General features: G+C 43.6%; 1 protein-coding gene across 3 annotated transcripts in view; it reads right to left on the bottom strand.

Moving 5' to 3' along the window:
- The window catches only part of lrp1ab (low density lipoprotein receptor-related protein 1Ab), a 93,263-nt gene that overhangs the window by 32,218 nt on the left and 41,293 nt on the right, over positions 1–19,752 (bottom strand). For all 3 annotated transcript variants that reach the window (XM_035947771.2, XM_023269442.3, XM_023269441.3), the window contains exons 7-29: positions 17,359–17,521; positions 16,694–16,916; positions 15,635–15,824; positions 15,381–15,524; positions 14,984–15,220; positions 14,598–14,778; positions 13,991–14,213; positions 13,707–13,896; positions 13,475–13,597; positions 13,037–13,177; positions 12,527–12,652; positions 11,292–11,408; positions 11,122–11,202; positions 10,860–11,027; positions 9,515–9,697; positions 8,323–8,520; positions 7,908–8,153; positions 7,427–7,624; positions 3,085–3,289; positions 2,755–2,919; positions 2,259–2,503; positions 1,367–1,498; positions 104–331 (exon numbers count right to left, since the gene is read on the bottom strand). In XM_035947771.2, the coding sequence (XP_035803664.2) occupies positions 104–331; positions 1,367–1,498; positions 2,259–2,503; positions 2,755–2,919; positions 3,085–3,289; positions 7,427–7,624; positions 7,908–8,153; positions 8,323–8,520; positions 9,515–9,697; positions 10,860–11,027; positions 11,122–11,202; positions 11,292–11,408; positions 12,527–12,652; positions 13,037–13,177; positions 13,475–13,597; positions 13,707–13,896; positions 13,991–14,213; positions 14,598–14,778; positions 14,984–15,220; positions 15,381–15,524; positions 15,635–15,824; positions 16,694–16,916; positions 17,359–17,521 (4,107 nt within the window). The remainder of the gene's footprint in view (positions 1–103; positions 332–1,366; positions 1,499–2,258; positions 2,504–2,754; positions 2,920–3,084; positions 3,290–7,426; positions 7,625–7,907; positions 8,154–8,322; positions 8,521–9,514; positions 9,698–10,859; positions 11,028–11,121; positions 11,203–11,291; positions 11,409–12,526; positions 12,653–13,036; positions 13,178–13,474; positions 13,598–13,706; positions 13,897–13,990; positions 14,214–14,597; positions 14,779–14,983; positions 15,221–15,380; positions 15,525–15,634; positions 15,825–16,693; positions 16,917–17,358; positions 17,522–19,752) is intronic.

The raw sequence follows: 19,752 nt of genomic DNA, 5'->3' as shown, positions 1-19,752 counted from the left end.
CCACAGTCAAAAAGGTTAGTTTTAAAAATCTGTTGCTTTTAATTCCCCAAACCTCCTTTCAGACAGTTTCCAAACCAAAGAGTTTTCCTGAGATCGTCCTCACCAGCAGACACAACAGTCTCCACCCCTGTGCCATTGATGAAAGCTCTCTTGATGGTCTGTGTTCGCACGTCTGACCAGTAGATCCGATGCTCTACGGCGTCATAATCCACCACCGTCACGTTGTCTATGTCCGGCACAGTGAAGGAGATGATGTAGTTGTAGTAGGGGTTGTCGATGTCTACACCGCGGATCTCGATCTGACGAGCATAAAGAAGGAACTTGCGGGACTCTGGAAAACAAAAATACACAGAATAAGAAAGATTTGAATCAGTTCCATCAAATCTGACACTTTCTCTACACAGGAGCGAACTAAAACGTACTGAACAAGTTAGGCTGCTCTTACTAGTTTATTATCAATTTTTGCAAGTCCAATATTGCCAACAAAGATTGAAAATGGGATTTAGGATGACAAGGCAGGCAGAAAGGTTTTTCCATTTGCAGAGACCCTTTATTCCCCTGATATTTTTACAAGTAAACAGTGATTAAAAGTGTAATTTGGCTTGTTTTTATTATACTTGCCACACAATTAAAGGGAACCAGCTGCATCCCAGGGGGAACATGCTCAGGAGTGTCATATTGACCATTCAGTTACATGGACTTCCTCAGGGGGAATCAGAGGAGGAAACAACTAATGACTCCCCCTCAAACAGGAATTTGTACAACTAGTATAAACTAAGAGTTTATCTAATGAATGTGAAAGTTCAGTAAAAACTTATTTCTCCTCAGTTCAGAAAGTGTTTTGTTTTGTGTTAATGGGGAATTCATCAAACCCGCTAACCCAATTATCATCACATCTACACTGCAGAGATAAGGACTGTCTTGCAAAATGCTAAAAATTTGGACAGACACTCAGATTCGGAGCCTGTGCACACATGCACACAAATTCCCACAGCTAAACTCTCAAAAAGCCTCCAGTAACCCACTCATCAAATCACACTTCATCTCTTGTGACAATCTTTTATATGAAATCAAATGGAAAAGAAAATGAAGAAGGTAATGTTGCACAAACAGAGGAGATGTAATCAAATTTTCTGTCATAAGAGATGTCCTGGTCGGCAGTACAGCGTGCCGGAGCAATTTTTCTCAGTTCAGAAAGTCAAAACAGTCGCAGGTAAAGAATTCTGCAAACACAGAAACCGTCCCTTGCTCCTGGTTGACATAGATTGCATATGACGGCGTTGTCTGTTCCTTCTCTATCAGAGTGTTTTGAAGGGAAAAAGCACATAGGTGCAAGTGTTTGTAAGAAACAGTGTCTATTCCTTACCTTTGCAGGTGCGTTTGTCAGACTGCAGCTTCATGAGATGAGGGCAGGCACAGGAGAAGGTCTGGTTAAAGTTGATGAGACACAGATGGGAGCAAGGGCCTTTGCCATCCTTGGGTTCACAGGGGTTGGGAGCTAAAAGGACAAAAAAGTCAATAAAGATATTCAAAGAAAGAGATATACATGTAAAAAAAAAAAAGCAGAGGAGATGCATTACATGAGGGAGGAGGTTCACAGTATGATCTGTAGATAAATTTAACATCACTGTACATTGCAGTAATAGATAGTAAACACAACAATTACAGTTCCCATCAATGGGCCCCTCAAGGAAGGCAACAGTGCAGAAAAACACTTTATCTACTGGATCTCTCAGCACAGCTTCTTGCCTCATCACTGTCATGGAGATTGGTTGCAGCTGTCAATCAACAGCTCAGTGAGATCTCTCTTTTCCCATCACCAATTACAAGATCCTGCACCTCTCTGCTGCCCACACACCCTTGGGATCCCATAGCCACTGGCTACTAAACATCAAGGTGACAGTTTGATGTGACAGGACACTGTCAAAGAGTTCCGACAACCCTTCAATCATGTCTGTCCATGAGATCAACACATGACATTTAAGTTGCACATGCAGGGTTTTACTTCCTACGTGGACAGAAGGAAATGCCAACCAGTGAGGTGACTTTTTGATCAACAAGGCAGCGGGAGGTGTCCAAAATGACAACACAGCTCTAAAAGGCCACCTGTCTTTGGCGAGTCGGCGCCTTGGACAACATGAACTGTGATCTTCTTTGAGTTAAAGCCAAAATCCGTGAGCTGGCAGTGAATCTGATTTGCGGTCACTCCTCCCTCTGTGTTTCTCAATGAATGCATGTGAATGCGGCGTGCAGCGTACCCTGAGGTTGTCTGGATGGGTGATAGACCTGCAAGTCAAAGGGCTGAGTGTTGGTGCGCTGGACTACAGTGACGTTGTGTCCTGTCCATTTGTTGGCTTTGGCCAGAGTGTTGGTCCTCCAGTCGGTCCAGTAGACCTCGCCTCCGTACATGGTGACAGCAAAGGGGTGGGACAAATACTCATGACCCCGCAACACTTCAATGAGCCCAGAGCCATCGTACATCGCAGAGTAGATAGCATCCGACCTTGAGAAGCATTAAGGCAGAGACATATACTTTACATAACAGCTTTAACATATCAGATTAAGTGCATTCATGTTGTCATGGTACTAGATGACTCTGTGCTTTGTCTGCAGTTTTACATAAGCAAGGAACATCTGCATGCTTATTACAAAAAATGCATAGCGGCAAGAAAAGAGAAGAAAGCTGAGCAAGTGGGTGATGCAATGAGTGAGTGGGTGGATGCAGTACAATGAGAGTGTGGTGGCAAACTGTACCTGGCATCGATCCACACAATACGTCTTTCCATGTAGTCCACAGTGAGTCCGTTGGGCCAGCCGCCACTGCCCGTCTCCCTGTGGATGGTTCGTCTGCCTTCCCCACTCATAGACGCCGCTTCGATCCTGGGCAGACTAGCATCCCAGTCTGTCCAAAACAGAATACTGCCAACAGAAAATTATCAGTGTGAGGAGGGACTTCACAGATGTGTACAGTATCACCACATGAGAGCAGTTTCACAGAAAACACACCAGGAGGAATACATTCCAGTAACTTAACATTTTCTGAAGTGATTATTATGTTAGAATCCATACATCTATGGTTCTTACCCATCTCGAGGGTCCAGGGCGATGGCTCGGGGATGCTCCACTTCCCCAGCCAACAGGGTGGTTCTCATAGTTCCATCCAGTTTGGCCACCTCGATCTGGTCCAGATTGCTCTCCACCCAGTAGATGTTTCCTGCTATCCAGTCCACAGCGAGACCCTCTGGAGTTGCCAGACCATACTGGATCACCACCTCAAAGCTAGTCAGGGCTGACAGGGACACAGAGAAACAGGGGCTTTAAACTAGGCTGGTGCTGTGTTCATTACTATGCATTAACAACTGTGTAGCAGGCTGGAAATGGCAGGAAGATTGATATTTCTAAACATTTTTATAATTTTTAAAGGGGTTTGATTCATGCTACTTTCACCAAGAAGGACAAATCTCCAGCTGGGGCATGTAGTTCATTGCAAAAAATAAAAATAAAAGTCATTGAATTGTTTAGAATTCCTTATGGCATCCGTCTGTGAATTTCAAGTACTACTGCTGCGGCTGTGACTTTAGCGCCGTCTTCCCAGCCGCACTAAGAAAACAACCAGCCAACACCAGATCTTCCTCTCTTTTTATCATTTCCCAGAAACAACTGGCTCTCATGCAAGCTAAACCAAAATGTGTGATCATCTGTGGCTCAGGGTGATGAGACGATTTCTTCAAAAGGCCTACCCACAGTAATTAGAGGGAGAGGAATAGTGCCTCTTCACAGTTTGCTTACAGGAATGCCAGAGTTATGGCTGCCTCTCTGTGTGTATGTGTGGGTGTGAGTGTCTTTATGAAGCTGTCGGCACTACGCAGCGTACGAAGCAGCCTCCATAACGAGCAGCAGGAGCTGATCTATGATCTGGTCACAGTGTACTTGTTTAGGAGCCCTTATTTAATGGCGAACGTGGAGGGCTGGGAACTGGAACTGCAGCATGTTGTTCCTCCTACGCTACATCAGTGTTCTGGCTGCAGTCACGCACAGCGAGTACTGAGACAAATGGGAAGAGACAAAGCCTTCCGTGTGCCCCCTAAGTGCTGCGCTGGGAACACAACTTTGATTGGCAAGGAGACCTGGGGTTTTGGAGCAGGAAAGGCCGACCGTGACCCGGGAGATTTATTCAGGGTCACAGACCGTCGCTGCTGACCACAGACTCTTTTGAAAAACATTTGGTCCAGAGAGAATGTAGTTTATTTGCTCAGTGGAAGTCAATTCCCAAAAAAATGCTCAGTCTAAAGCATGATTTTCTGATAGGATAATGTTATTTCTTTTACAAACCAAAGATAAGATGGTTTTACCTTAAAACAAACATGTCTTGGCTGACATGTTTCAACTGCAACTGCAGTCTTCTTCAGAGCGTCATCTGACGTGTCCTTTTTATCAGGTGACCAGTCTGACAGATCTGTCAGAATCTGTCAGATAGGCCACGCCCCCCACTGTCCGCTCTGAAGAAGACTGCAGTTGCAGTTGAAACATGTCAGCTAAGGTAAAACCATCTTATCCTTGATTTGTCGGTGTAAAAGAAATAACATTATCCTATGATAGTCAACGACAAAATGAACATCATCCAAATATTACGAGGAAGACTGGATAAAGTCTGTGTCGTAATATTCCGCCATTTGGAAAAGCTGGAAAAGGAGCGAGCACGCCACAGAAACCACCTCACATTCAATCTCCGATGCAGAGACGAGGACATAACACTGAAAAGCCTCAACATCAGGAACCCCATCCCTACAAAAAATGCATAAAACATAATAAACAAAACAAAGAAGGCTCTCATCAGAGAGAGGATAAGGACTACGGTAAATAAACTGGAAAAAATCAACACACTTATACAGGATTATTCAAACGAACTCAAAGAACGCCTCACTTCGGAGCTAGACACACAAAGAAATAAGTTCACATTTAAAACGCACACACGAAGAAGAATTCATTACAACGAAAAATCGCCACATCCAAAAACTGAGCAAACTAAGAGAAAGAAAATACAGAAACCAACACACTCACACACAATTCAATAACAAATGGGTACGAAGCTTATCACAATGCACCCTCACAGAACCTGAACAAACAGTTTTGACAAGAGGCCTCAATTTCGCCATCACACCCACCACAATACCACACACAGATTTCATATTAGCAACAGAATTAGCATGCCAGAAATTACAGGATCAGGGGCACAAATCTGAACTCCGAAACGCAATAGCAGGCATTTTAAAATCGGCAAAACTTCCGCACAGTAACATCACCAAGCAAGAAACAAAAGCAATAAAATCACTCAAACAGGACAACAGCATCACCATCCTACCGGCTGACAGAGGACGAACCACAGTCATCATGGACACGGACACATACGAACAACAGCTAACCAACATGCTACAGGATAGGAACACATACAAAATACTCAAAAAAGACCCCACACAACAAAAGAAAAGGACATTAAAAACTCTGCTCAAGCCACTATTAGAAACCAATAAAATAACACAGGAAGCTTACAACCATCTCATTCCCACACCCAACGTTACCCCATGGATATATGGGACACCAAAAATACATAAAAAAGACACACCACTGCGCCCTGTTGTAGACAGCATCCGATCAGTCACCTACAACCTCTCAAAAGCTTTAGTAGAAATCATCAAACCCCTCCTCGGTACATCACAACATCACTGCAAGAACTCAAAACAACTGGCACAAGAACTCAACAATATTACAGTACAAAAAGAAGACATATTCATTTCACACGATGTAATTTCATTATTCACAATAACCCCCGTTGACGTCACACTACATATCGTACAAGAGCGACTAAGGAGGACAGGACACTGAAAAAACGCACAAACCTTACAGTAAATGACATCATCACACTACTCTGGTTCGTTGCCACATCCACCTATTTTCAGTTCAACGGAGTTATTTACAGTCAAAAACAAGGTTTTGCAATGGGAGATCCACTATCTGCAATAATGAGTCATTTTTTCATGGAGGACCTAGAAACGAAAGCCATCCACACATCACCCACACACTGCAGACCCACACTCTGGAAACGATACGTTGATGACATCCTGGAAATAATAAAATCTGGACACACACAAGAACTCACCGATCATCTGAACAACATGGACGACACAGGAAATATACAATTCACGCACGAAGAAGAAATAAAGCGGACCGTTTCATTTTTGGACTTAAACATACACCACAGAGAAGACGGCAGCATTAAGATCACAGTTTACAGAAAACCTACACACACAGACCAGAACCTCCTCTGGACATCAGAACATCCCACAGTTTACAAACTATCAGCAGTTAGAACACTTTTTGAACAGACGAGCATCATAACAGACGATAAAGACAAACAGGAGGAGGAAAAACACATCAGGAACGCACTCATACACTGCCAATACCCGACATGGGCCATCAACAAAGGAAAACAACAACTAAAAACAAAGTAAAAAAACAAAAGAAAACACAAACAAGACGCACACAACAACTGGACAACAAAAACAAAGACACAATCACCATCCCATACATCCATGGGATAACAGAACCCATACAGCGCATAATGAAAAAACACAACATCAATACAGCAGTAAAACCACATACAAAACTCCAGCAGCTATTAGTCCATCCCAAAGACAAAATAGAACCGGACAAGAAATGCAACATCATTTATGAAATTCTGTGCAAAACTTGCGAGAAAACATAGATTGGAGAAACAGGTAGATCATTCAACACAAGACGAAAAGAACACCAGACAGAATGCGAAAAGGAAACAATCGGACGACTCACAAGAACACAAAAAGAAAAAGCCGAACAAGAAAACAAAAAATCAGCCATCACGGATCACTGCAAAAGAAATAATCATATCATGGACTGGGACAGGGGGAGGATTGTAACATCGGAGACCAACAAGCATAAACGATGGGTCAAGGAGGCCATCGAGATCAGGAAGCGGGCGAGCTGCTCCATGAACCGGGACTAGGGGGTCTACACCCTCTAATACCTGGGACTCCATCCTCCAGAGACCACCTGACGGCAGGGGGCGTGGCCTATCTGACAGATTCTGACAGATCTGTCAGACCGGTCACCTGATAAAAAGGACACGTCAGCACACGTCAGATGACGCTCTGAAGAAGACTGCAGTTGCAGTTGAAATACGTCAGCTAAGGTAAAACCATCTTATCTTTGATTTGTCGGTGTAAAAGAAATAACGTTATCCTATGATAGTCAACGACAAAATGAACATCATCCAAATATGATTTTCTGATGTTATCACTATTTTACTTGGTTTTAATTACACTTACAAAACGATGATACTGAAAAATGAACTACTTACAGTGAACAATAGACTGTTCTAAGAGGCCATTACCTCCATTATCAGACAGTTTCCCACGGTAGATCTTGTCCTCCACAACATCAGTCCAGTACAACGTGCTCTGGTTGAGGTGGAAGTCCAAGGCAATGGTGTTCCTCAGGCCCGGTACCAGCACACTGAACTCTCCCTTGTGGAGGTCAATCCTCCTGATCTCATGGCGATTGGAGAAGATGATGAAAGGCTTGAAGGGATCTGAAGAAGAAAAAAAAAATTTGTTCCCAGAAAAGCGTTAGCGTCACAGTACAGTAAATCTCATCTCAAAGTGCAGATTCACCGAACCCCGTGTTGGTCTTGGATCAAATCCTGCCACAGCTGTCTACATCTCTCACATCTGTCGCTTCAAATGTTGCTCAGTGTTGCTCAATTTAAGGAAATGTTGCATCATGACACATTGAACTGAATATAAATGAAGGAGTAGAATCTTGATTGTGGAGTTTTTATCTCTTTATGCCAAAAAGTTCCTGTGTGTCCTCACCAGTGCTTTTGCAGCTCTCCATGTCAGCCTCCAGCTCCCAGCCCTCATAACAGGAGCACTTGACGCTGGATTTCTCCTGTTCACACTTCTGGCTACACTTGAGGTGTTTGGCGCAGAAGCTCTGGATCTGGCAGGTTTTGTTGTCGGCTCCCAGCTCCATGCCCAGCGGACAAGAGCACATGAAGCCCTCCCCAGGAATGATGCTGCAGTTGTGACTGCAGCCCCCATTGTCCAATGAGCACAAGTCTGCAGACAAAAAACAGACACAGAAGGACTGGGATTTATTCAAAACAAGAGGAGAATGCACTGCTTGTGAAGTGCTAAATATTAATCCTGAAGATACAGAGAAAAGAATCAGTTAATGAATGCTGTATTTTATGTGTGAAAATGCTTTCAAGTGTGTTTTTTTTTTTACCACAAAGTTTTTCATCGGAGCCATCCGGACAATCGTCAGTGCCATCACACAGCTTCTCAGCCGGCAGACAGATGGAGTCGTTGGTAGCACACATGTGGTGAGACAACTTGCACACCAACGCCTCGCAGTTGTCCTCATCCGAGTTGTCCTCGCAGTCACTATCGCCATCACACACCCAGGCTTTGCTGATGCAGCGAGCTGACAAGACCACAAAGTAGAGTTTTTCAGCACGCCTTGTTACAGGAGTTTTAACATAAAGTCCTCTCACATTCAAAAATGTGTTTTAGTCGAGATTACTTGCCTCCTCACAGTACGGAATAATATATGTTCAGATTTTTAGACTACCCGTTCTGTTTAAAGTGTAAAGTTTCTGTGATCACACCTAAAATCTGTGTACGTATGAGCATGATTTAAACTTCACAGCAACTCTGAAAGCTAATAATCTTGGTCCGAGAGGCGACTTACACAAGTGTGAGCATTCAGTGATTAAGGAGACATCTTGTTTTCAGTAGTTACACTTTCAAAGTGAAAAATGTTTGCACATTCATACATCCTGCCTTTTTCCATGTGACAGGAGGCATAGATGCAATTTTAAGAATTTCTGACTAGGTATCTGGATTTTTTTGTGGGAAATTCCTATCAGACACATTCTATGAATCCTAAAAGTACATTCTATATATCTTTAAATGTGCTAGGAGGAGTGCTTCAGTATATTCGCCCTGATTGGTTTTAGACACATTTTTAATCTTGATCACTCCACCATTTGCAGCAGTAAAATGTTGGATAAAAAAAAACGACTTCCATTTACAAAGAAAAGCAAAATCAAGTCAACTTTTGTTGAACTGACCTGCAAATTAAAGCCATTCACAAACAGTCCTGACAGCTGTGACCTTTGAGGCAACGGAGAGAACTGGAGTCCATAAGGAAGGCAGCTTGTAGCATTCAATATTATATAATCCTGCCTGCCAACTGCTAAGCAATAGCAGTAGTCGCATAATAGCCACAAAGAGCAGTCGAGCAGGAACCAAATACATTTTCCAGGGGCATTTTCTTGGGTGACCAGCTACTTTATTTGTACTCATTTGTTGGAGGATAAAACCTTAGCTCTCCCGTAACAAAATGTCATCTTTAGCTGATACTGTCATTAAAGTTTATCATTCTTAACCGCTGGTGCTTGAGACAGAATCCTTACCAGAGTCCCTGCAGCTGAACTTGACTGTCGGGTCACACATGTGAGTGACGCCCTCGCAGTTGTTCTCATCGCTCAGGTCCATACAGTCAGTGTCGCCGTCACACCGCCAGCGCATGGGAATGCACAGGCCATCCATCCGACACTGGAACTCATCTACATGGCAGCCGCCTGGAGGACGCGTAGCTGGAGAGAAAACAGCAAGGCAGAGTGTTGCAGTTTAGCCAAGCAAAAAGACGGAGTGTGCAGTTTAGTCAATGTCACAGAAGCAATAAAATACCAGGAGAAGTCAGCAACTGGAAAATAACTAAACTGAAATCACAGCCAGCAGACAAACAGACCACATGCATTTGGCCAAAAACTGTGAAGACAAAGAATAGGCCAATATAGTCATTAATTATTGTGGAGGGACGCTGGGTTAACAACCTGGCACTGAGCCAAGTCAAACAACAATGACACACACAGCTCGCTGACTGATGTCAGATTAAAGGCACCACGGAGGAGGTGGCACAATAACATCCCCTCATGGCAAAGGTCAGCGTTTGGCACAGCTTCAACAGGAACTGGAAATGGGGACCTTTCAACACAGTACTACAATATATAGGCGGAGCAGGCGATAGTATTGCTTTTTTATTTCAGCTAATAACTTCCAGACGGCAGGCGAAGAGAGCCCACAAACACACACAGCCAGACACACACAACACAGCACACACTGCTCATTAGACCAGCAGGTCACGCTGGGCCCCGTTTTTGCATGCTGAGACTTGACAGCAGTTGGCTGCATTTCTGCATGGATCAAACAGTACATAGAGCATCAGAGCACACACAGTGTACAGGAGCGTATGTTTCCAAGCAGACCAACTGCTGAAGAAAGTGCTGTGATGTCTTTTCAGTCAGTTAAACCCAACGTTTCGAGGGAGCTCAACGTGGCCACGAGCTATTCGGAACGCTAAACATGTACACTCATACTGCTGCAGCACAGCCAAAACATCTGTGCCGTTCACAAAAGGGCATGAAAGAGTTTAATTGTTATCTAACCACAAAACATAATCACATCCTGAGCAGAGCAACAGAGAGGATTTGCAGTAAATGATAAGTGGAAGCCAGAGGACATGCAGGGGCATGTAGAGCAGAGGAAGCGGGACAGGGAGGAGGGCGTCTCTGTGACATTGTGACAACCGCTTTACAAGTGCAAACAGCAACATGTAAACACAGTGTAATGCAATACATGATGTGGTAAGGTACAGGACAAAGGCAACATTCATCTGGAAACACTTGGGGCGAGTGCACAGTGTCGTGACAGAGCGATTTAAAGCAGCGCTATTTTAGTTTGTACACTGTACTTTACCTTGGTTGGTACAGTTGGCATGAGTCTCATCGCTGTAGTCTCCACAGTCGTTGTCGCCGTCACAGGTCCAGTATTCTGGGATGCAGCGGCCACTGTTGCATTTAAACTGGACACTGGAACAGGAATGGCTGCAGCCTGCTTCGTCACTGTTATCCCCACAGTCGTTGTCTGTGAGCGCAAACACAAGATTTTATGGTCACTTATGGAATCGCTTTAATGTACAGCTTCATGGAGAAGAAAGGTGAAGGAAGGTGATGCTCACCATTGTCACAGCGCCAATTTATATTGATGCAGCGACCATTGGCGCAGGTGAACTGGGTCAGAGGGAAGCAGGTTGGATAGGCTGGGGCAAGGAGAGGACACATAAAATATTACATTTAAAGTAAACCATAAAATCAAAATCAACATTATCAAAGTGCTGCAAAGACTCACCACAGGAGTCTGGTTCATCTGAACGATCTCCACAGTCGTCATCCAGGTCACAAGTCCAGGAGATGGGGATGCAACGCCCACTGGCACAGGGGTACTGGTTGGGTGGGCATGTGCGAGCTGGCAGGGAAAAATGTTACAAAAGAGTTATAAAAAGTCCTCTTTTCTTTTGCAATATCTCTGACTCAACATTCAAGCTTGCAAGAAGTCATAATTTCTAAAGACCTAGAACACTGTTAAAGGCTTAATTTGCAGTCATCTATTGCCTCAGAAAGTACTTAAAAATCTCTGGGAGAGCAGTTATAAAAGAAAAAAAATGCACAAGCATAAGGACTAATGCTGTGTTTCGGTTCATCATTGGATCAATACATCCTCCTGAACATGCTGGCATCTGCTGCATACTTATACATACATTTATTTGCAAATATATACTGTGTATTTATCCAATCTGTAGTCCCTCTACCAAATTTTACAGATGTATGTGGATGTTTTGAAATAACTCTGAATAATCGGACCAGTTTGCCACACAAACGCCACAGAGACAAGACAATTCTTGGCAACAGAAACGTTGTTTCTGACTTTTATGTAGACGGCATACAACTTCAGAAAGCATTAAAATCAGCCACAGAGGTAACAAGAAAAGCACTCAGAGAGCGCAGTACTCTACCAAGACTGTTCATTCCTCAATTTGTGTATTGGGAAATCCTGGCAACATAGAATCTGGCCATTTAATATAGATCAACCCACAAACTAACTAAACAAATGAAAACAAAATACCTTGCGTGAGCACAGACATGTGTTGTGCATGCGTACGTTATGTACAGATACCGAACTGCGTGACGGAAATACGTAGCGGGTCGAGTGAATTGATGCAGGCAATTGACACAGCGTTCACTTGTTGTCATGGTTACGGCGACGCCATCCCGGCCGCTATATCTCGCAATGGGGAATCCTAAACAAACCCATGGATCCAGACTATAAACTGCATCACTGCCAAAATCTAATGATGTGGTCCTTTCTGACCTTCCCTGAAAATTTCATCCAAATCTGTTAGTCCGTTTTTCAGCAATGTTGCACACGGACAGACAGATTCAAACCAAGAGTACGTTTGTACGCCGATTGTCACATAACTTCGCCGCGTTCCTTGGCGAAGTAATAAAACAAATTCTCCCATCTTGCACATGAAAAAGATGATTAAATAACTGAAAGGCTCTCAGAGAACTCAAGCTTGCATGTACCAGAGCAGGTGGTGTTGGATTCATCCTCATCATTGCCACAGTCATTGTCGCCATCGCAAAGCCATCGCAGGGGGATACAGCGGTTGTTCTGGCATTTGAATCGATCAGCGGGACAGGTGTGCTGGTCTAAGGGGAGAAACGAAAAAACATCCATACATCAAAACTTCAAAAGTTGCTCAAAGTGACAGCTTTTAATTCATCAAGCGCACAGTTTTACCAGTGCTGTGTTTGATATGCTGTTTAGTCTGCTGAATTATCGTGTAATCCTTTAAGTATGTCATATTAAGTCAAGGAACATCCAAAACAAACACGAGTCCTTTCTTCTCCTTATTGTCTGACGAGGACAAAGTTGGCCAGCGAAATTACAGCCACATTACACGTCATGGAAAGAGACAAATCTTGGAAAGTTTAGTTTGCGCTCTGTCGGTTTGTGTTAGCCAAGACCTTTAAACACAATTTTGTTTATCCGTGTGTTTCTGCGTAACCATGACAATGACGTGGCACACTTACGGCAGAGCTCAGGGGCCTCATCGCTGTTGTCCAGACAATCGTTGTCCCCGTCACACTTCCAGCGCTCTTGGATGCAGCGGTTGTTCTTGCAGGCAAACTCCCCGGGCTGGCACTGGGGCGGGGGCACGTAGGAGGGGTTGGCTAGAGATGAGATCAGGGGTAGGAGCGGAAACAGATGGGCCGTTGAGACAAGAGCCAAGCACCCAAACAAAACAAAGCTTTTTGGTGCCTAAGTCTCTCTCAAAGTTACACAAATGTTGGTGGAGGGTTCTTCAAAACTTCTCCCAAGATTTGGAAAAAGAGAGCATTTAAAACAGCCTGTGAATGGAAATTATAGCTGAGAATCGTCTAGCTCAGCTCCTGCTGAGTAATGAATTTTCCACAGGGCTCCGCATTGATTTTTGGTGAAACCTCTCCACTGGTAAAGCAGTTAAGTACCTTTGCATGTGACGTTATCGACATCAAGGATTTGATCATCAGCACAGCCGCAGGACCTGCCGTTAGGAATAGCGAGGCACAGACTGCTGCAGCCGCCGTTGTTCACTCGACATGCGTTGGAGCCTTCACAAAAAGACAAACCAAGAGGAGAAGCAGAAAGTTGTCAACATCTTATACTTATAAGAATGTAATGAGACAAAAAAAAAAACGAATGAGCAGAAGGTGGATTTACCTTGTTGCTGATGGGCATCATACACTCTGATCTCAAATATGGGCGGCCTCTCATTGCGGAGTAAAGTGACCGTCTTAGTGACCTGGTCCAGTTTGTAGATGCTGCCGCCACGGTACTCATTCCAAAACAGAAATTGTTTGTAATGACACAAGCCGAAGGCGTGGTTAAGCTCCTGTCCTTCATACACAACCTGTTAAAATTTAGGAAACAGAGACAGATCAAGTCTCCAGATCCAGCAAGTTATCTTTTCTCTATCAACATCTCATGCTCAGAGGATCACCAACCTTCCGTTCTGTCGTGTTTAAGTAAACCAACTCAATACGGTCATAGTAAGCGTCCACCCAGTACAAGATGCCCTGTGGAATATCCAGACTCAAACCGTTGGGCCACAGCACTGTTTTGCTGGTCAGGAAGACTTGGTGATGTGAACCATCCATCCAAGCTTTCTTGATCTTCCCTCTGTTGCTCTCTGTGGGATCCTCCTCCCAGTCAGTCCAGTACATCCATCTGGGTGACAAGAAGAGTTATCACCACATTTAAAATGCGAGGAATGTGAGATAAGACATTTCTGGGAGAGCTGGAGCAGTCACAAATGCAGCTTTGAGCTGTGATCGTCTTTGACGGAACATCCCACAGCAAAACAAAGGAAGGAGGTATCCAAAAATCCCTTGAAAACCCACCAGCTCCCACACATACTAATGTGACCAGCAGCTATTAAAAAAAAGCTACAGTGCAAGCTGCCTACATAGCTGCAAGTCACACACCCTCAGGCCATCATATTCTCCCACTACTGAATACTGCGGCACACAAACATTATAACTGTATAACTGGGACATTTATGGGAAAAGAATATCCATTAATTTAACAACACCCTTCCCTCCAGTGTCTCACCCATGCTGGGGGTCCACAACAATGGCTCGAGGGTGGCTCATCTTTCCCTCAATGAGAGTCTTGCGGGTCTGTGAAGCTTTTTCCAGCCTGGCAACACTGATAGTCTTCTTAGGCCCATCATCTGTCCAGTACAGATTACCTCCCATCCAGTCTACCGCTATCCCCTCTACTGTGTGGATACCTGTGATATGCAGAAGAAGCCAGTGTGAAAAAGGAACTATTCGCTTTCCAATCCAGGATGAATGTCAAGGGAATAAAAAGAAATTGATATGGAATAACCCGATAGAATTATTTCCGTCCCGTAAATTCTTTATAAGAGCCTGAATTTGGTGATAAAGTCGGAACAGTTTCCAGAATCCCGTGCAAAGCTATCATTTCATTCTCACCTTCCTTCAGTATGGTGTCTCTCTCTGTGCCGTCTATCTTCTGGCGGCCAATAATGTAGCTGGTGGCATCGGCGAAGTAGATGAATTCACTGGCGGCGTGGAAATCCAGAGCTCGGGGGTTCATTAGGTTCTCAATGGGAATCATGTACTCATCAGGCACTTTAGCATTCATGTCCATACCCCTGATGATTCCAGGACGACCCTTACCGTACACCAAGAACAGCTCATGGTCTGGTTCTGCAGATGATGAAGAAAAAAAAAATAATGTCAGTGGATGAAAGTTCTCACTTTTCTCTGTGATTTTGCAACCACTATTACTTTAATCGGCGACCTTCAGTACAGCAGGAAGGTGTTCATCTTTGTCAAATCTAATTTCTCCCTCCGTTTTGATACATACTCTTGCAGGATTTGCCGTCACTGCCGAGGCTGAATCCAGAACGACAGCGGCAGGTTCGGGTCTTGTGGCTGTTGCTCAGCAGACAAATGTCAGAGCAACCCCCGGCCTTTCCAAACTGATCCAGAGCGCATGCATGGCTGCGTACTGAGGAAAGAAGAGCACAGAAACAGCAGTCACACATACAGGAACCCCAACTCAAACGAATTAGTTTTGTAGCAATTGTTAACTGTGTGTAAAAGTTATTTGCGGTGCACCTTGAGGTTGCCGTCTCTGGTGGTACACGTGCAGTGCGGCTCCCCGGTCTAACCGAGTCACCACTTGGAAGTCGGTGCTGTTGAAGCGGTTCACTCGAATCACACTGGTCTTGGGGTTGAGGTTGCCTTCATCTGAGTTTGTAGCATAGAGATAGTTCTCAAACACAGTCAGCCCATACAGGTGCTCAATCTGAAATACATTTAAAAAAAGACATACAGATAGCACAGAAAAAAATTAAAATGCTGTCGTGTTGGATAACAAAAACGCTGATATTAGTAAAACAACACATGGTGCGTGACTAATGGTTCGTGCGATATCTTTCCTGCACACATTTCTTATCTTGAACGCTGCCTGGTGAATACTAAATAATGAAACTCTTCTAACAAATAAATTATCAGTACACAACAGATTATGGTGCCAAAAATGTGAAGAAATCTCTGAAAGACAGACAGAAAAACAACAGACACAGACAGGGAGATAAAGAGAGAGTGTTTGTGTAAACTTGGCACAGGGCAGCATAATGCCTCCTCTCCCCATCTGTTGTAAAACAGAGAGAGGTTTTTACTTTTTATAAGGGTCTGTTCACTGCAGCTCTCCTCTACTGTCACAGAGATGTATGGGTTGGGATCATATTACCTACTTCCACCTCTCACACACACACCAGCACCACCACTGTCCCCCCACCACAGCAGTCCTGATTTCATTAAGATCATTACTCCAATATAAGTCTGAGCCAAGCTTCACTTGGGCCAGACTAATATGTTTAGAGAAGCACCAGCCAGGAAAATCACACACTCTTTAAGTAATATCAATCAGGGCAATAAAAAGGACTCATCCCCGGGAGAGGCGCAGTCTCTTTGCCTAGATACACAGGAGACAAGTGGAAAACAGTACTGCCTCTAAAGATGATGAGATTAAATCAGCGATGATAGCGATTGTGGAAAACAGATGATTTTTTGAGAAATGTAAGGGCGCTGGGATATTGTTGTTTGGTAATGATGGACATTTTAAGACGTCTTTATTCCTGAGTGTGTGATTAGGTGTAGTGGGTTTATTACCAGCAGACCCTGGATGATCGTATGTCGGTTCTTGCCCTCATAGTCGACCACTTCGATGTAGTCCAGGTAGGCGTCGGCCCAGTACACCAGTCGGTTCACCAGGTCCAGAGTGATGCCATGAGGGAACACGATCTTACTGTCCACCAGCTTAGTGCGGTTCTGGCCGTCCATGTCGCAGCGTTCCACCCTCGGCGTAGATCCATAATCGGTGAAGAAAACTTTACTGTAGATAGCAAGATCCAGATGAAGGTTGGAGACAGAGAAGGAAATGAACAAGATGAGCTTTTACAACTTCGGGAAGTGCATGACTGTACTTTGACCTGTAGTATGAATTTAGCTTGGCAATACACGAATGACAACTATCTGTGTTAGTCATTGATTTAAAATTATTCCCAGGACATAAAAAATAGAGAATTGATACTGTGAAAAAAGGAAGCACGTCCGGTACCAGCTTGCAAGTATCCGGAACCTGAAACCGTAAACATGCAAGTGTTTATGTGGCACACGAGTATCGTCTAGGTTTCTGTCTGGAGGAAGTGCTTTGATTTTTGACTGCCTGCTTGGTCAGCATGTTGTCTGATCATAAGACAGCATTTTCCTCTCAAGCGTTGCTAAAAAGCACCGAGGGCAACGTTAGATCAAGAAGGCTGAAGGAAAATACAAACCCCATCGCCGGGTCCAAGGCGATGCCTTTAGGGTTGTACAGCTCCTGGTCCAGCAGGGTAACACAAGTGTGGCCGTTCTTGTTGCAGACAAACACCCGGTCATCCACGTCATCCACAAAGTAGAAGTTTCCAGTCAGCCAGTCTATAGCCATCTGCTCCACATCTGACCGACGCACAAGACAGAAGGAGAGAGAAGAGCACAAAACAAAACCTTTTAAAACACAGAGCATCATGAAAGTACAGTCATATTCCTCTCGTCAAATACCAGGATAATTTCAGAACCTCTCGTTTTCTGATGCCACAATCCTTTCCTCAGGAGGGCCCACTCTCTTGACACACAAAATAATAGCACTGAATTAATGTGCTTCTGTAATCCTCCAGGTTGTCCATTACCAGCAATGCAAATGTGTTTGAGTCAGACATTAGGAGCATGAGGAAGGGAAAGAAACACAAGTTACAGCCCTGCACTTTAGTAAACTGAACTCCTGCCAGTGGACTCCAGCACTAACACTGAACTTCAGAGCATTAAGAAAAAACTTTGCTTACGGATGAGTCTGCAGACAAACTCTTGCACAAGACTCAAGTAGACATGACTCACTTTATGTAAATGCTAAAGAAGACTGTTATCAGAAAGTCTATTTAAGCTGAGTTTTATTAGTGCAAAGAGACTGTTAGCATGACACAGCAGAGGCCGGATGTGAAATGCAGCTGGCCGGGACACTAAGAGGGCATTTCGAAAGGAGGAACTTTCCCAGGAATCTTTCTGAGGTATTTTGGGAACCTTACATGTGTTTCTAGGATAAGAACTCGAGACAAAAACATCACCAACTGGTCAAACAAAGACACAGCAGCAGGTACAACTTGTGTAAAATTTTAGTCTCAAAGCAAGAAAGCACTACTGCCATTATCAGGGCAAGGGGTGAACATTGTTTGTAATGTGAAGCTATGCGATTGGTATTCAAATTTGTTTTTTTTGTTTTTTTTTTTACAAGTGAGATAAATCTAATCAAAATTTTAAACTTCAACTAATGGGGGAAAAGCTTAAAACAAATATTGTGCATTTCTTCTAACGCCCAAACAGCTTTGAACCATCAGGGCAAACTCAAGACCTCTGGGGGAGTCCTGTGGTGTTTCGCACCAGGTTATAAAGGAATCCTCTGAGTGTTGTGGTTTGCCAGGTGGAGTTTCAGTTGTTCTGCTGCATCTTACAGGTGGGGGGTTGGAATCTGATGAGTTTGGAGGCAAGGTCAAACACCTCAAGATGTTTCCTGAGCAGTTTGTGCAGTGTGGCAGGGCATCTTGTCCCTTTGTCACTGATTAGTCTGCATCAACGTTTGTGTGGGCGGTACGTGTCAAGATAACATGCACATGAATGCCAGGACCAAAGGTTTCCCAGCAGATCATTGCAACAAAATAAAACGATCAATAAATGTTGCTCTCCTCACCTGTCAGTGGTTGTAATGTTCTGGCTGATCAGTGGATACAGCAACGTACAGACGGGTGATCAATGAAAAGAAAAATAGAACCTAAACATCTTGATGAGGTATTTGACCACCACAACCTGCCAGAACAAGATTTTTTAAACTATTGGGGATCCACTACAGGGTTGAAAATCATTTTTTTTAACAGATAGGCAAGGCAGCTATATTTCTATAGCACATTTCATACATAAGGGCAACTCAATGTGCTTCACACTAAAACATTAGAAACATTCAGACAAGCATAAAAAGCACAATTAAAATGTTAAATATAATAAAACATAGAAAAGAACAGGAAAATTTGAATATATTAAAAAAATTAATTACAGTTTGCATTTAAAACAATTTAAAATAAGTTATAATAAGAAAGCAGTGGCAAACAGAAAAGTCTTGAGCTGTGATTTAGAAGAAGTGAGAGTTGGAGTGGACCTATAGTTTTCAGGGACTGAAACTTTGTTCCAGATATGTGAAGCATAATGAGTTAATGTCGCTTCACTATGTTTAGTTCTAACTCTAGGGACTGTATCCTTCTTTTTAATGCTTGCTGCTGGTGTATCTCTTGTACTGGTTCAAAATCTCTGATTCAGCTGAGTTGAAACTTGTTAACCACAAAGGCCATAGCCAATGATTCACATTCTGATTCATCATTTTCACACTCATCAAACATTCAGTGACCCTTATTGCCCAGTATAGAAACATCAATATTTGATTTCACTTCATTTTTTAAAAGTCGTGGTATGTATTTAATCTGTCGCCTGTCTGTACATCCCAGGCAGGAACTGTAAACAAACAAGCAAACACATGAAGATCTGGCTTTTAGGAGATCAAGCCTAATGTGACTCAGTGGCCCAGCTCTGTTGCGACACCTCTCACAAAGGAACTTGAAATTTTGTAACCCCACTACTTGTTACCCTGA

Source organism: Amphiprion ocellaris, chromosome 8 (genome assembly GCF_022539595.1).
Source record: "Amphiprion ocellaris isolate individual 3 ecotype Okinawa chromosome 8, ASM2253959v1, whole genome shotgun sequence".
NCBI classification, from domain to species: Eukaryota; Metazoa; Chordata; class Actinopteri; family Pomacentridae; genus Amphiprion; species Amphiprion ocellaris.
Note: the sequence above shows the minus strand (reverse complement) of the source record. Positions and strands in the feature narration are given on the sequence as shown.